We start from the raw sequence: 16,829 nt of genomic DNA, 5'->3' as shown, positions 1-16,829 counted from the left end.
GCTGTACCCCTCCCTAAAACCCCTCGGAGACCCCGGCCCTCCCTGGCTTTCTTTTCCCCCTGAGCTGCCCCCTCCTCACCGCCAGCCGGTGTCCTGAGACCTTAGCTAAGGGGCTAGGAGCGTCCGCAGGGGCGGGCGCCTGGTCTTTCTCCTGGCACTGGTTCCCTCTCCTGGGATAGAGATGGGGCAACTCAGGCAGCCGCGGGCCTAGCTCCAGTCACTCTAGGTCTGTCGCCCCAACCCTTGGCTTGGAATCGACCCCTGCCCCAAGTAACGGGGTAAGGGGCTGGGCCGTGTGGCCCTAGGGAACGGGCTGCCCCTCCCTGGGCCGCAACCTTACGCCTGCCTGGCCCATGGGGGTTTTTTGGACGGAAGCGGGTCCCGGAGAGTGTTGAGGGATGAGGAGAGGCGTGGTGTGTGGGGAGGAGGTCTCTGGCGTCAGTCTCCCCACGTGGGTCACGGGTGGAAGTAACCTGCAGGTATGCTCAGGCCAAGCAAGGTGTGCAGTGGCAGCTTCAAGACCCCCATATGCAGTTTCAATTTCCCCCACATAGAGTTTCAAGGTCTCCCTCATAGTTTTAAGATGAAAGTTTTGGCAGGGTGTGGTGGCTCACATCTGTAATCCTAGCAGTTTGGGAGGCCAAGGTGGGCAGATCAATTGAGGTCAGGAGTTCGTGACCAGCCTGGCATCATGGTGAAGCCCTACTAAAATACAAAAAATAGCTGGGCATGGTGGTGCCCACCTGTAATCCCAGCTACTCGAGAGGCTGAGGCAGGAGAATCACTTGAACCCGGGAGGTGGAGGTTGCAGTGAGCCGAGATTGCACCACTGCACTCCAGCCTGGGTGACAGAGCCAGACTCTGTCTCAAAAAAAAAAAGATGGAAGTTTCTAGGGCCCCTTCATCAGTGCTTGGCAAGGCCCTATACCCACTCCCTAGTGAACATTTCTGTTCCCCTACGACTCCAGGGGGCATTTCAAGACCTAACACACTAGGACCCTCGATAAAGTTTGGAGGCCCCCACACTCTGGGGAGGAAATTGAGGCCCTGATTCAGATGCCTTGTCCTGGGAGGGGCGCGGGTAGCGATTGCTGAGGGAGGGTGGTTGAGGCTGCCTGGGACACCTCAGCTCAAGTCCCTGCCCCTCTCCTGTGCGTTACTGAGGGTGACAATTGCAATTACAGAGCGCCTAACCCATGCCAGCCTTGCAGTCACCAGTTCCTGAAGAGGCAAAGGCCATTGTTGGTTTATTCCCCAGCTGGGGAAACAGGCTGTGAGGTTGAGTGAGGACAGGGCTTAGGTCTGACCCAAGAGGCAAGATTTTGCAGTCAGGAGTCTCTGTAATGACCCAGGAGGGGCTCATCTAGCACCCCTGTGCCCGCCGAGGAGACTACGGGAGCCATGGAGGGTGTGTGAGCAGAGAAGTAACCCAAGCCAGCCTTAAGCTAGGGACACTGCAGCAGGCCCCCCCATGGCCCAGGCTGCAGCTCCCCCTTTGGCCACCAGGCGTCGTCCCGGCCTGACAAACGAGGTTTCCCAGGCCCTTGTCCTGGAGCCAGTGGGGAACTGGCTCCTACTTCCAGAATCTGCCACCACATCTTCAGCACGTAAAAGAAACCCCCTGAGCTTCTGTTTCCCCACACCGCCCCCCCCTCCCCCGCAAAGTGGAGCACTAATGGGACCAGCCTCCCCGGGAGAGGTCAGTGAGGAGATGCAAGTGAGGTGCTTCTGCATCCAGTGGGCACTCAGTGGATGTGTGGGCCACCAGCCCTGCCTGCGGCGCAGGGCAGACAGACAGATGGATAACCCTGAGACAAGGCTGCAGGGTGAGGAACACGTTTCGCAGTGAGATACTGGGGTCCACTGGGACCTGCTGATCCTAGGGGCCTGAGGGGACATCCGGAGATCCAGAAGGAGGTGGGACCCCAGGGAAAGGAGGGAGTGCCCAGGCTGCACTGACCTCCCATCTGTGTGGCCAAGGAAGCCCGAATTTCCCATAAAAAATCAGCCTAGTTCGGAGCTTGCAGTGAGCCGAGATCGTGCCACTGCACTCCAGCCTGGGCGACAAAGCAAGAACCTGTCTCAAAAAAAAAAAATCAGCCTAGTTAACAGGCTTCCGGCTGCCTGGCATGACAGCTGGAAGGGAGTGAGCCCTCTGTCTTCAGGGGTGTGCAAGCTGACAAGGGGTCTTCAGCAGTGGCTGGCCAGGGGCTGGGCCAGGGGGCCACGCCAAGAGGCCTGATTCTCCAAGAACACAGCAGGAGGTAAGTCACAGCCTGACCAGAGGGCACTAAGGATGGCACCGCCCAGCTGCTGGATTCCCCAGTCAGACAACAAGTTCCAAAGGGTTAGAGAACGGACATTCCTCGGCTCTGGGCGCCGAGCAGGCCACTCCTGCCTGGTGAAACGTAAGCTGGGCCTGGCCCCGTGGGCTGCGTGTTTTTCCAGTGGCTTTTTCAGCCACGGCCTGACCACAACCCAGATTCCGTTGGGTCGGCCATGTCCAAGTGTTTGTGTTCAGCTGGGCCAGATGGCAAGCGGGGCCGAGGCTGGGGACCCAGGCCTCCCAGAAGTCCTGGCAAAGCACCCCCAGGCCCTCACTCCAACATCCCTCTGCCTAGAAGCCCCTGCCCCGTGAAAGCCACTAGCAGCCAGATAACAAAGGACAGGGGATGATCTCGCTGAGAAGTCCCAGGGGGATCTTGTATGTCCCGGGAGGAGGGGCCTCCCAGCCTGGCCAGGACTCCAGGTGCAAAGATGCAACTTTTGCCAACGCAGACTTCTTTGAGCTGCACCATTCTGGCCCGCAAACTTTCGAGTCAGTTTGGGACCAGGTCAGCAGCCACAATTGCACGTCAGCGACCAGGGCTGTGTGTGAACAGCTCTGCTTCCCTGTGGGCCCTGAGCAAGGTATGTCCCGCTCTCAGCCTCAGTTTTCTCAGCTGTAAAATGGGGATCATAATAGAATTTTCCCTATGGGTTTTTGACAGGATCCAACCCAACACACGACAGGTGCTTCACACAGCTGAGGTATCTTCTATCCCTCCTGGCTGAGTCAGTGCTGCCTCCCCTATCTGACTGGAAGCTCCCTGAGGGCAGAGGCTGGGTCCTCAAAAGGAGGTAGTGAATTGGGGTTTGTCTGTCTCCCTCCCCTGCCCAACATCCTCACAGACAAAAGGTAAACCTCAAAACCAGCATTAAGACTTTTGGACATCTGAGCTTGGTTTGGTAAACTCCTACTCACCCTTCAAAGCCCAAGTCAAAATGCCCTCTCTTCCAGAAAGCCTTCCCTGGGCCCTCCTCTGGGTTTTCCCAGCCCCTGGCCTTTGGGCTGGCCAACCTTGGCCCTGCAGACTGGAGTATCTGTGGCCAGTGCTGCCTCCCCCTCCTGACTGGGGTTCTGTGGGGGCCAGTCCTGGTGCTGAGTTTGTGTCTGATGATGCACATCTGCATCCACAGGTCTGCATGTAGCCATCACATGGGTACATGTGTGCCCACTGTGTGTGCATGGGTCCCTGTGCTGGGCCCCAGGATGGGCAGCCAGGCCACCTCCCACCAGACAGTGCTGTCTTTATGAGGCCACAGTCAGGCTGGGATACTCTGGCTGGGCTGGGAGCTTATTCTTCCACCAACCCTCAGCCGGGAGGAACTGGGGTGGGAGCAGCCGGCCTCAGGCTCCATCGTGCTGGCCCCATGCCCTGAACGCCACGGTTAAAGCTGCAGCTCCATCTGGGGCAAGGAGGGAGGCTGGGGCCCAGGGAAGGACTGAGTCCCGAGTGGGAGCCCCCGCCCCCGCCTCAGAGGCCCCGCCAGGCAGCCTTCAAGGACATACCTGAGGTTTGGCAGCCCCCAGCCTAGCCAGCCCCCAGGGCTGAGTCAGCAGGAAGGGATTCAGGACTTCCCTGGAAAAGTGGCTGGGACCTTGAGGCCTCCCGCCAGTCCCCAGCCCCAGGGCCGACCTGCTCCCCAGGGCCCCGAGAGAGTGGGAGGTGCTGCCTGTGCTCGGCATGGCTTCATGTGCCTGGTGGGGCTGAGTTGTGGAGGGTCGTGGGGGGTTGAGACTGGCCAGCTGGGAGTCTGGGGGCCAAGTGTGTCCCGATGTGTGGCGTGATGATGGGTGAGTCAAAGGGGAGCTGGGCACAGGTGCGCACAGGTGTGCACAGGTATGCACAGGTGCACGCAGCTGCAGGCACCGCTACCTGACCCTAAGCGTGGGCCTTTCTCTGTGTTGAGGGTGCATCTGTCTACCCGTGCTGCTGTGATGAGGGGGGACAGTGTCCAGCGTGTCCCATGGGTCTGGTGTGTCTGGGCTCATGCTCTTTTCGAGTGCAACTGCCTATGTGGCTGTCCTGAGGGTGACAGTGTCACCAATCAGGTGACGAGAAGTTGGCTAGGAAGTATGGGAAGGAGGGAGTCATGCCCCTGACTACAGGGGACAGGGATGGGGCGTGACGAGGGCAGCGTGACCTCGAGATTGATGACAGGCGTGTCTGGCTCTGTGTGACACACTCGCCCTGCCTAGGGTAGTGTTTGTTTCCCTGCATCCACCTCCAAACATCAGGGTCTGCTGATTCCCCGATGGCCGGGGTCTCCTCCCTCCTGCCTGCCCAGACCCCCTCCACCCTCGGCCCAGGGGTCTAGACTTAGCTCCTGCCCTGGGAGGGCTGAGGCATCGGGACATGGCATTCTCCTGGTCTGCTCTCACCCTGTGGCATCCTGCCTTTGTTTCCACCATTAAAGCACAAGCACTTCCCCCACCTGACCAAAGCCAGGTCTCCCCGCCAGGCTGGCTCCAGTCTTTGGGGTCTGAGGCTGGGTCAGACCCAACTCTGAGGGCTGATGAGAGAGACAGACGGGGCTAGGGAAGTGGTGGGTGGCCACGCCAGGTCCACGAGGCCCCAATGGAGGAGCCAGGGATGTTCAGCCAGGACAGGAGGCAGCTGGCGGGGAGAGGGCACTGGGCTGCAGGGTTTGGACCCTGGAGGGGCCCCCAAGTGGGAGGGAGCAGACCCCAGTTCCGTGAAAGAAGCATGTTGTAAGAAGCTGAGTCCTGCACCAGCTCCAGGGGAGTCTTTGTCACGAGATATTGTGTAACCTTCTCCTGCTTCAGCACAATCCATAGCTCCCTATTGCTCACCAGAGAACTCAGGCTCCTCACTCAGCATTCGAGCCCCTGCTCACCTCCCCTTTGTGTCTCCCTTCTACTGCCGCCCTCCGTGGGTCTCCCTCCTCCAGCTTTCACGTTCACCTTTCCAGCTCCCTGGTATGCCCTTCCTGCCTTGGCCACCCAGCAAACTCCTACACATCCTTCAAGACCCAGTGCTTATGTCCCCTTCTCCAGGAAACATTGCCCTTCCCCAGCCCACAGTACCCCATTTGCTGTGTGACCCTGAGAAAATTCCTCCAGCTGTGGAATGGGGGTAAAAATCATCCTCCCTAAACGCATATTTTGGGGATCCCAAGGCAACAGATTTATACTAAATGCCCTTAAAGTGAGTTAGGCTTTGCGGGGGCTGGCTCGGAGGGCTTACAGTCAGTCAACGCTCAATGTGTGTTCATTTTTATCTCCCTCCTCTTGGATTCTGTGGTTTGAAGACTCTTGTTTTAAACATTTTACTGTTCCAAGATTTTTTCCCCATCATGGTGCTAGGAATTTTAAGAACCCTTGGTTCTAAAATTATAAAAGTCTAAAATGCCGTGGGCGGGACCAAGGGCCTGTTTGTGCCCTGAGCTGACCCAGGGTGGCTGCAGCTGGGGGTCTCTTCGGGGGGGTCCCCTGCCCCTCACTCCTCCCAGACTGAGGGGGTGTGGTCTGGCAGCCCCAATTTGGTTGGGGGGTAGACAATGGATTTACCAGGAGGCGGACGGTAGCCCAGGTTCCAGGAGGGAGGGGGTGGGATTCCTGGCTTGAGGGCTGCAGTTGGGGGAGACAGGCAGTGTCAAGAGGCACAAGGCTGTTGATTCAAGTTGATGGCTTCCTTCTCTTGGAGCCTCAGTTTCCTCATCTGGAAATTGTGGCCAAACGCTGCCCTCTTGCAGAGTTATCAGCAGGGATGGGGAGGAGCTAGACTCTAGCCCCCGTGCCCTGCCCAGCTTTTGCTTCAGCCATGTCCTCCTCCTGAAATGCCCTTCCTGGCCCAGGCGTGGTGACTGGGGAGGGGGCTTCTGGAGGATGCCCATCCACCCCTGCCCCACCCTAGGGAAGGGGACAGGGCTGGGCCAGCTGCCCGCTCCATGCCTGGTTGGCCGCCCTAGCCTGGCAGCGTCGGAGGCCCCAACACTTTCTCAATGAAAGGTATTTGGCCGTGGAGCCTGACACCTCATCACCCTCCGCCTGGAAAGCTGCAGCCAGCTTTGCCCGCTGCACGTGGGAGCGCCCCCATTCCCACCCCTCCCCAGGACCCCCACCAGGCAGCCCTGAGCAGGGTTCTGTGGCAGGCAGGCCGGGAACCTAGGTTGCCTTGGGAGGGGGGGCCTGTGCCTCTGAGCCTATCAGCTGGGGGTATAGAGACAGTAAGTTCTGGATAAATGTGTGTTCTCCCAAGCCCTGCCAGCTCCCTCAGGGACCTCAAAGCATCTCACCTCTCTTGCCTGTCACAGCCTATCGAGGGTGAGGCTGGGGTGCCAATGTCTGGGGCTGCCCAAACCCAAACTCCAGCAGAGCCCTTAGGGCCCACCTTCAGAGACCAGGGGTGACGCCTCGCATTTTGGGCTTCTCCCATGCCTCCAGGCCCCCAAGTCCACCCTAGGGCAAAGGAAGTGTTTCCCTGACTGAAAGGGTGAGAGCTGCGGAGGTTTGGATTTGCCAGGACCTCAGCCGAAGGGGGGATGTGGCCAGTGGACAAGAGCCAGGGACCCTCTGGGTGGAGCACTGGCCCCAGGGCATATTGGGGTCTGCACGTGTGAGCCTGTCTCCCCCTAGAGAGATAGGCTCTCTCAGGTCCCCTGAAGTTGCTAGTGCAGAGCTCACGCCTCTAAATGCTGGATGGGTGAACGATGAGATCGGGAGTCTGGGGAGGGGAGCCAGTGAATGGGTGGGAGATTGAAGAGGAAGTGGGTGGTTGCCCCCTAAGCTAAGGGACGCTCCACACCCCCACTCCCTAGGGGGTGTCAGCCAGGGACAAGTCTCCCATCCCAGGTGCCCTGGAGGCCACTCCAGTCTTGCCACATTGATGCCTTCATCCCCAGACCCTGGGGAATCACACACCTAGAGCTATAGGGGGCTCAAACCTGCTGGGATTCATGCCAGACCCCAGGACTTCAGTTTTTCTGTCTGGACAGTGGGGGTGTGGTCAGGACAGCGCCGGCCCCGTGGAGCGCCAGGAGGACACACGTGCACACAGACCACCAGCCAGCCGTGATTCTGCCGCCTCCAGACCCAGGGTCCTGGCAAGGTCAGAAAGCCCTGGCCTCGGGCAGCCCCGTCGCCACATGACCGAGGTGTGGCCGGGGTTCAGGTGGGTGGGGCCCAGGGTGGGGCTGCTGTGGACTCACTGAGGAGGTCCAGGGTGGCCTGGCTCGCTGTTGCCTGCCCCAGAGGCTCCCCTGCCAGGGCCCCTCCCTGCCTGCTATAGCCCCGGGGCATACGGCCAGGCACAGCCAAGGAGGCCAGGCCAGAGCAGCAGGCTGCCACTGTGTTCAGCGGTCAGGTCACGGCCGCCCGTGCTTCTTGCCCCCGGCACCCGCGTGTGCCTCCACGTGTTTCTGCCTGCAAAGGTGTATCTGGGCCGGGCAGCCCCAGCCTCTATCCTTCCTCCCTAGAGCCTGACACCATGAGTTGGAAATAAAGCATTTTTAATTGAGCCCCCGGAGGGCAGGAACATCCACCCCAACACCCCGGGCAGGTCTCTAAGCACCAAACACGTGAGAATTGTTCCCCTCAGCCCCAGAGCCTCCCCCGCATGGGAACCCCTTCCTCCTTTTCACTGGGCCCAGCCTGGACCCCGCACCCCCACTCACACCCACAACCAGCTCCCCACGCTTTGTTTCAATAAATAACCCCAAAAACAAAGCTCGGGGCAGGGGACCTGGTCTAGCACTGAGCTCCAAACAGGCAGAGGGGACTTTGTGCCAAACGTCAGAACTCCCAAGGGTAGAAGATTGAAATCAGGGTCAAAATACGCACGAGAAGTCAGAGACGGCTTCTGAGCTGGGAGCGGGTCCCTTCAGGCTAGGGTTGAACGTCGTCCCCTGGGTGCTGGCCCCAGAGTCACAGCAAACTCCATTCCATACCACACAGCAACAATTGTCTTCCTGGTGTTTCTACCATCGGATGCTCTGGGTTCTTGTCTGACTCTGAGTTCTGGAAAGGGGCGGGAAAGGGGACCCAGACACCTGGGGAGGGGGCTGTCTGGAGAAGAAGGAGGGGCAAAACTTCCTGGGGTCAAAGGAGTCTGGAGGGAGGTGGGAAAGCGAGGCCCCTGCCCAGGTCACTGCCGGACCCTACCCCGGCGGGTGCGGAGGGGACCTGAGGCCCGGGCCTGTGCCTGCGCCACCTCGCTCATCTCCCTGCGGATGTCACCAAGTGCTGTCGCCGGGGACTCCAGCAGCCTCTGGAAGAGGCTGGGTCGTCCGGCCGGTGGCTCCCGGCACTGGAAGGTGACGGCTGTGCCGGCATCAGCCTTCATCTCTCTGGAGAAGCCGTCAGAGGAACCATCAAAGCAGCGGCCAATGGCGATCTCCTTGGCCAGCCGTGGGCTCTGGTCAGTGACAGTGTAGACGCCATAGTTGTGGCCCAGAGGGTCTAGGGGGGCCAGCATGGAGAAGGCAGCTGGGTCCTCCGCGGGCACCGGTGGGGGGTGCCGGGTCAGGTAATCCCGAAGGAGCCCGTTGATGGCCACGCGCCGGCAGCTGCCCTGGGGCATAATGGTCACCAGCGTCCTGTCCACCTGCCGCTGGTCGAACAGCATCCCGCTGCACTTGAACTCCACGCAGGCTGCCGAGGTGCCCGGACGCTCGGGGTCTCGCACGCTCCGGGCATCCCGAAGTCCGTAGAGCTGGCCGCGGGTGCGTGGGTGGCTGCCCCCTGCGTTGTGGGAGCGGACCATATACTCCTGGGGACCCTGGATCTTCACCTTGAGGAAGCAGGCCCGGAACTCCTGCGGGTTGGGCCACCAGGCCAGGAGATCGCCAGTCCAGGAGGCGGGTGTGCCCTCTCGGAAGGGGACCACGTTGTACTCGTACTTGTCCGCCTCCACCCTGGCGAAGCGGAAGTGGCTGGCAGTCACCGGGGCCCCCTGGCATTCCCGCAGGCTGCGCCACGGGTACACAGGCCCATTGGCCTCGGCGGGGTCACCTGGCCTGGGCTTGGCGAGGTTGATGCGGAAGCCGTTACGCTTGAAGGCGGGATCGTCGTGGTCCGTCCGACGGTACCCCAGCCTGTCCAGGTAGGGCTGGGTGACGCCCACGGTGGCCGGGAGTGGGCGGGGCAAGGAAGGGGCCGGCTCCAGCTCCTCGCCGCCCAGGGTGGCGGTGACCAGGGCGGTGTAGGCGTCTGGCCGGTCGGCGTCGCAGAAGGCGGGGAGGCAGGCGCCATTGGGGCCGGTGACCGCGCTGTCAAAGCGGCCCCAGGCACGGGGGTTGGCGGAGAAGCCGGGGGCGGGCTCCAGATTGACCAGCGTGACCACCACGCCCTCCACCTGCTCGCTGGGGGTGAACTTGTCGTTGGCGTAGGCGCGCACCTTCACGAAGCAGCGGCGGCGCTCAGGCACGTCCAGATTGAACAGGCGCCGCTCCCGGATCTCCACGTTGCCCACCAGGAAGACGCGCTCCTCCCGGCGCACCCGGGGGCCCGAGGACCCCTCGCGCCGGAAGCCGCTCTCCTCCTCCCACAAGCCGGTCTCGGGGTTCAGCGACCACAGCTTCAGGGCCTCCACGTGGCCTGGCATGTGGATCTGGCTGGCGGCCACCCGCACGGCCACCGGCCCCACCTGCAGCTGCTCCGCGGAGCCGGGCGCACGGAGGTCCACGGAGAACATGCCGTAGGTGCGCAGTGGAGCCAGCTCGCCGTCGCTGTCCACGAAGCGCAGGTCACTGGGGGCAGACGCCGCCGAGGTGAGGTCTCGGGGGTCCACGAACGTCACCCGGGCCTCCACAGGCCCCGAGTAGGGTTTGCCGTCGGCCCTGCGGAAAGCGCCAGAAGGCAGGACCAGCTCGCCCAGGGGCGCCTCATCTTCCAGCTCGCCCAGGGGGATCGTGTTGCTCTGGCTGGCATGTAAAATGACCGGGGCTTTCTTCCGCATGGCCTTGACCTCGTGGTACACGCCGGCACCTCGAGGATCAAAAGGCAAGACCCGGACAGCGTCCATGAACTCACCGCTGGGGTCCACAAAAGTCACCACCAGCCGCTGGGTGGAGGGCGGCACCTCAATGGTAAAGTCGCCCTGGTAGGCGGTGAAGCCGATGGGCTCCTGGCCCAGCAGAATCCTGGCGAAGCGTAGCGGCTCCCCGGAGTCAGCAGCCACAACACGGCCCCGGACCAGCCCCCGAGGGGGCAGACACTTCTGGCAGCCACACTCTGCCACCACCTTCACTGGGAGGACGTAGCCAGGGCAGTGAATCTCCCTTCTCTCCAGACGGCGCACAGAGCAGCAGCGGGAGCTGGCGTCCCCGCAGCGGGGGCTGGAGCCTGCCAGGCTGGGGCAGCGGGTGTCGGGACAGAGGCCCACATCCAGGTAGGCAGGGCCACTACCTGGCTGACCACAGTCCTCAGGGAGCTTGATCAGGTACTCTCGGGGCCGGGGGTCGCAGGCTGGCTGGCCTGGGGCTGGGGACAAAGAAAACATGCAGGTCAGGGCAGGGAGGAGGACTTCATGGAGGCCAAGGCTGGGGACTCTGTCTGCAGTCAAGGACTCCACCTAAGGGACAGGGGTCTGCCCAGGGTAAGGACTGAAGGTTGGTGCTCAGAGTGGTATGGGGGCTCAGTGGAGGCCTAGGATTGGATCAGTCTGAAGTGGGGGCTCCATTTGGGGTTGAGCTTAGCTACAGTCCGGGTTCCGTTTGGGTGAAGGCTTGCTCGGGGCTGTGGCCAAGGACACTCACCAAGTACAGTGAGCCGGGCAGTGCCCGAGCGCACGGCACCCGCCTCATTCCATGCCTTGCAGTGGTAGATGCCAGCCTGGTCTGGGCGCAGTCCCCGGAGCTCCAGGTGGGCCCCGTACCCATGAGCTCGCCTGTCCAGCAGGGTCCCATTGTGGAACCTGGATGGCAGGTGAGCGACACCATAGGACTCAGTGGGAGGGGCTGTGTTGCCCCCAGTCTGCAGGCTGGGGAGCTGCGGAGAGGCTTTGCCAAAGTCAGCCTCCTCCCCAGCAAGACTGGCCCCATTCAGCCTCCTTGGTAGTCCCTCTCCCACCCAATTCATTCCCCGTTAACGCTTTCCCCACTCTCCAGATGGGAAACCACATAACAACATGAAATTGAATCTAACCCCAAAGCCACAGAAGATGCCCCTGAGCCCAGGGCGGGCGCTCACCAGGAGTATTTCTTGGGCATGGGGGTCCCGGAGGCTTTGCAGCAGAAGGTCACATTCTGGCCAGCCTCTCGCACTCGGGACTCAGGGTGTTTCACCAGGTACGGCTTCTCTGGGGTCAAAGGTGGTAAAGATCAGAGCTTCTCCCACCCACCCTTCCTAGGAGCAACGTCCCCATCCTCTCCTTTCTCCCAGAAATGCCGACTCACTCTGTGCCTTCGCCAATGACTGTGTCACATCTCATTTCTTCCTCTCTTGACTTCGAGTGCTAGAACTTCCTCCCCAGATCCTCAGCCCCTTCATGCCCCATGTTGCAAGGGTGCTTACCCAACTTATCAAGGATGATGGTGACCACAGAGATGGATCCGTTGGCCTGGGCCTGGGCCTCCCCTGCAGAGAAGCCATCCATCTGGGCCCTGATGTTGGCGCGGCTGTCAGCACAGACACCAGGCACCCGGAAGGTTCCGTGAGCATCGCTGGTGGCCACAGTGCCAGGCTGGTCTCGCAGGGAGACCCTGGCTCCTAGCAGTGGTTGCCCAGATGGGGTGACCACTGAGCCCAGGAGGATGTGGTCCGGGCATTCACAGGTGTCAAGGCTGCACCCTGGGGGGATATGGAGAGGAAGCAGGACAGAGAAACCTTCACACTCCCTCCTGAGGAGGACTTTCCATTCAATCAGTCACTCAACAAATATGCCTGGGGCCCCCCCATAAGGTGCCTCTCAGAGGCCTCAGCATGGCCCTGCTTGGAGCAGTCCCTAGTGTGAAGGGGAGATGGGCTGAGTGGTCAGGGCTGGGCCAGGGCGTAGGAACTGGGATCCAGAGACGTAGGGAAGAGGCCCTATAGGAGGGGACAGGAGAGGTAAGTCTCAAAATATGGCACTGCCCTTTCCAGCAGAAGAGAAAATGTCTGGACAGGGGCTGGGGGCCCAGTAAGGGGCTGGATCTTGGGCTGAGAACAACTGCCCCCCTTCCCAATCCTGCGGTTTCTCCATAAAATGGAAAATTCCACTGGAAACTTCAGGGCACAGGCGCTGGGAGGGCAGAGCCAGGCGCGATGGGGTGGGGACCCCAACGCCCCATTGGCCACCATGTGCCCCCACCCTGTGACGGGCTCCCCGGAGCAGCCTCCAGGCCGTGTTTGTGGAGCCCAGGCGCTAGCGGAATTTCCAGTCTCCTCCTGGCTTGCCCGGTGTCTGGCCCTGGGAGGGCCTAGGCATCATGTCTGCCAGGCTGTGAGCGGGTGTCTGTGTGGGCGTGGGGGACCGGGGGGGGGGGCTGCAAATGCCATGCACGTGTGCACCCTGAGTGCATGAACTGAATTCTGTTTCCCCACGAAGACATCTGTACAGTCTGGAATGCACACAGGGGAAGCACCCCCTCCTATCTGCCCATGTCTGCCTGCACAAGAGCCCCCTGGCATCCACCTGTCCAGATGTGCATAGTTACCAGTGCTCCTTGGGCCCAGGAGGGAAGGAAGGGCCGGTCTCCACCTGGCTCCAGAGTTTGGGTCCTCCAGGCTCCGCCCCTGCACCAGGCCCCGCCCTTCACAGCCCCGTCCACGAGGCCCCGCCCCCAACTAGCTCCTCCCCTCTAGGCATCGCTCAGGAGAAGCACTGCCTCTCTACATCCAGGCACCGCCTCTAACTCCACCCTCTCTCCCAGGCTCAGCCCCTAACCTCCCCTTCCTCCCCTTTGTACAGGTCCCAGCCTCCAGACCCCGCCCCTCCTACCTGGACACCGAGGCCGCACGCACTTCTGCGCCTCCAGAGGACGCCCGGGACACGCATCCCCAGCGGGGCTTGGGCAGTGGCGGCGGCGCAAGCGACGGCCTGGCCCACAGCTCCCGGAGCAGGGACCCCACGGGCCCCACGCGCCCCACGAGGCTTCTGCGGAAGGCAGGGACGGAGATCAGGTGGCCGCCCTCCCCAGGAACTGCGCCTCCGGGTAACCTGGGACTAAAGGACCCTTCTTCCCCAACCCCCTCACATATGTGCATCCTAGGGCGGACACTCCAGAGAGCAGATCTGCCATCGCCCCCACCCATGCTCCCCTAGGCGCGCCTGTCGAAGACATAGTTTAGGTACCGACCCACCTCCCCACCCCCGCATAAGGTCCCGGGGATCAGTCCTGCTTTTCTCCCTGCATCCTGCACACATTTGGGCTCAAGACACTTCACAGAACTGAGCTCTTACAGATGCTCAAATGAGGGCAGCGGGAGGGAGATGCGTTCCAGGGGACCAGACATGGGTCCTGACCCGCTGGGCCTCCTGACGGTGCACCTGGGCCCCGCGCTGTTCCCAGCGCCTCTCTTCAAAAGCCCCGCCCTGCCTGGCCCCGCCCCCTGACGTCGTCCTACGCCTAAGGGTCCCCCGGCTCTTCCCAGCCACGCCCACACCCACACGGTCCTGCCCCTCCCAGCCCCACCCACCCACGACGCTTCCCGGCGTTCGCCAGCCCCGCCCATTCCAAGCCCCGCCCCCGTCATCCAGCCCCGCCCTCACCTAGTGGGCAGCGGAAGCGCACGTGGTAGTTGGAGCAGCGGCGGCCACGCGGTTGCTCGCGGTTGAGGCACCAGAAGCCGCGCGTGGGGTTCAAGTGCACGCGCTCGCCGACGGCGGACGGCAGGGCCCAGTCCGTGGTGCGCGCTTCCAGCGCCAGCGGTCGCGGGCACACGCGCGCTGGCCCGTAGTAGAAGCGGATGGCAGCCAGGCTCTCGAAGTCGCCGTCGCCTCCGGGGTGGTCCACGTTGAACCAGGACGTCCACTCGCTGGCCTCTGCGGGCACCGCACGCGCTGGGACCAGGGCGGCGGCCTGTAGGCCCCCATGCGTGCGTGCAAAGGCCTTACTTGCTGTCTCAGCCCCCTCCCCCGGTGGGCACCGGCTAGCCGAGCGCGCCCACGACCCGAGCCAGCGGCCTGAAACAGGTGCAGGGCAGACTGGGTTCCCCGCGACCCCAGTTCTGCCGCCCAGGGCCTGACCTGGTCCATCCCGGTGCGCTGAGCTCTTGCCTCTGTCTGACCGGCCTCTCACTTAGATCTTGAACTTGGGGCATCACCTCCAGGGGCTGTCATGTCCGGGGACCAGGACGGCGCCGGGCCCTTCGTCCAGTGTGTGCCCTCTCCTCACACGACCCCAGTAGCCCAAGCCCCACCCCCAACAAGCCCGCAGCAGAGACGGGACTCCGAGGCAGGCTAACTCACCTTCCCAGTCCTCCAGGGCTGGTGAGGGCTGGCCGGTGTACACGGACCGTCTTTCCAGGCCCAGTGCAGTCGCCATTGGCTCCTCGGTGGGGGTGGCGTCTGTGGGTGAGGAGTGAGGAGAATTCTGGAAGCACGCTGCTACTGATGGGGACCGCTGGGAGCCTCCTTTTAGGCAAGGTGCAGCCACGATCATCCCCCCCCCCTTTTTTTTTTTTTTTTGAGACGGAATCTCCCTCTGTCATCCAGGCTGGAGTGCAGTGGCACGATCTCGGCTCACTGCAGCCTCTGCCTCCTGGGTTCAAGTGATTCTCACACCTCAGCCTCCTGAGTAGCTGGGATTACAGGCACGCTCCACCAGGCCCAGCTAATTTTTATATTTTTAGTAGAGACGGGGTTTCACCATGTTGGCCAGGTTGGTCTCAAACTCCTGACCTCAGGTAGTCCGCCCGCCTCGGCCTCCCAAAGTGCTGGGATTACAGGCGTGAGCCACCGTGCCTGGCCCATGATCCCCATTTTAACAGGAGGGAAAACTGAGGCTCTGAGAGGCCAGAACCCAGCTCTAGCCCCAAGGGCTGCCATACATTCTCCTCCAGCGCGCTGCCCATGACCACCACCAGGCTCCCAAAGCCAGGTACCTCTCTCTGACCTAGCCCTAACCCCCCGACTGGGGAAGTGCAAGTACCACCCAGTTCCCCTAGGCTAGAGTCTCCCTCCCACTGTGTTCAGCTGCCGCGAGATCAATCAAGTTCAGCTGGCTGTGCCTCTGCCCTCAGGCTGGGCTCCCCCTCATCCACTTGGCCTGCTGGAAGCCCCTCCCTTAGTCTGTCTTCCATCCCTGTACTAGAGTCCGAGCTGCCGGGAAGTCCTTGGAATCTAGACTGGCTTCTCCAAGATAGGAGCTGTCCAAGATACTCCCAGCAGAGTGATGAGGTCAGACAAGCCCCTTCCTTCTGGGCGCCTCAAGTCTCCTCACTTGAGAAGTGGGCCCGTCCCCCGCCCCACTGAGTGTTCCAGGGATGGGCATTTCTTTCTCCAGCGGTTGGAGTGAGCGGGTGTGTGGGAGTTAGGTGGGAGGGGCCAGTTCCGACCCCTTCGGTCCAGGGTGGGAGACCTGGCCGGTGATTCAGGGTCCAAACCCCGGGAGGAACCCTAGGTTCTTATCCACACTCCCGGCTTAGCCAAGGAAGAGAATGGATGAGGCCCGCTCCGCGCCCCAGGTGGTCGCGGGGATCCGACTGGTGAAGGGGACCCAGTCCCCGGGGAAGCGCGTGGGTCCCTGGGTTCTCTCCCCAAGTGCGGCTTCACCCAAGGCCGGCTGCCAGGCCTTCGGGAGCCTCAGGGGCTGGGCGCGGGGGCTGGAGGCGCCTCACCTCGGGCCCCCGCCAGGTGCGCAGCGACGACACAGAGACAGAGCAGTGGCAGCAGCGACGCCATGGCCGGGGCAGAGCGTCCGAGGGAGGGTCCGGGCTCCGCGGCGTGCTCGGGTCCAACTCCGGCGGGTCTGGCGGCCGCTGGGACTGAGAGTGGGGGCGGGATGCGACCGCAGATCCCGCCCTGGCCACGCCCCATTCAGGCCACGCCCCCTGGCCCTGGGTGACCGGCGCTCGAGCAACCCCTCTGGGTCGCCCCCCTTGGTGCGTCTGGCTGTGCCTCCGTCCTCAGGCTGTCCTGGGTTCCCCGTGGCCTGCTGGAACTCCCTCCCCGAGCCCACTCAGTCCTCCAAGCTGCATCCCAAGCTGCCTGAGGGAAGTGTCACTTGGAATCCAGCCTCAAGCTGCTCGGACCCGCTTTAGGTGGCTGGAAGTCCTCTCTCGCGTCTCACTTCGATCCTATAGGCTTTAGGCCACCCCAAGCAGTCTGGGAGTCCCACCCTGAATCTACCCTCCATTCTTCTGGCTCGAGTTTTCTTTCTTCTTTTTCTTTTAATTTGTAGAGTCGGGATCTTGCTATGTTGCCCAGGCTGGTCCCAAACTCCTGGCCTTAAGCGATCCTCCAGCCTCAGCCTCCCAAAGTGCTGAGATTACAGGCAGGAGCCACCGCCCCGAGCCCTAGCTGAAGTTTTCTAGGCCAGCGGGAAGTCCCACTCCACCGCCCTTCTCATGCTCCCCGCCTTGGATCACCCAGGGACCGTGTGTAGTCCCTCTTCGAGTGCGCCCA

The 16,829-nt window shown here is 62.0% G+C and overlaps 1 protein-coding gene across 1 annotated transcript; it reads right to left on the bottom strand.

The window, feature by feature from the left end:
* Positions 1-7,777: 7,777 nt before the first annotated feature.
* On the bottom strand, positions 7,778-16,739 carry CILP2 (cartilage intermediate layer protein 2). Its single transcript, XM_003817723.5, has 8 exons — positions 16,043-16,739; positions 14,673-14,771; positions 13,974-14,246; positions 13,203-13,358; positions 11,798-12,073; positions 11,474-11,582; positions 11,041-11,198; positions 7,778-10,765 (listed from the first exon to the last, which is right to left on the bottom strand). Exons 1-8 carry the CDS (start codon positions 16,239-16,241, stop codon positions 8,430-8,432), a joined length of 3,606 nt encoding a protein of 1,201 aa, XP_003817771.3. The 5' UTR covers positions 16,242-16,739; the 3' UTR covers positions 7,778-8,429.
* Between the last annotated feature and the right edge of the window lie 90 nt (positions 16,740-16,829).

Source organism: Pan paniscus, chromosome 20, assembly GCF_029289425.2.
Source record: "Pan paniscus chromosome 20, NHGRI_mPanPan1-v2.0_pri, whole genome shotgun sequence".
In the NCBI taxonomy this organism is placed as follows: domain Eukaryota; kingdom Metazoa; phylum Chordata; class Mammalia; order Primates; family Hominidae; genus Pan; species Pan paniscus.
This window is presented reverse-complemented; position numbering and strand designations above follow the sequence as displayed.

What these genes read in the sequence shown, in the direction of transcription:
- CILP2 (XM_003817723.5), bottom strand. Translation starts at nt 16,241, where the DNA reads ATGGGGCGTGGCCAGGGCGGGATCTGCGGTCGCATCCCGCCCCCACTC. An exon ending in GCGCTTCCGCTGCCCACTAG is followed by an intron (nt 13,359 to 13,973) that starts GTGAGGGCGGGG and finishes TGCCTTCCGCAG; the next exon opens with AAGCCTCGTGGGGCGCGTGG. An exon ending in TGCCCGGCTCACTGTACTTG is followed by an intron (nt 10,766 to 11,040) that starts GTGAGTGTCCTT and finishes CTTTGTCCCCAG; the next exon opens with CCCCAGGCCAGCCAGCCTGC.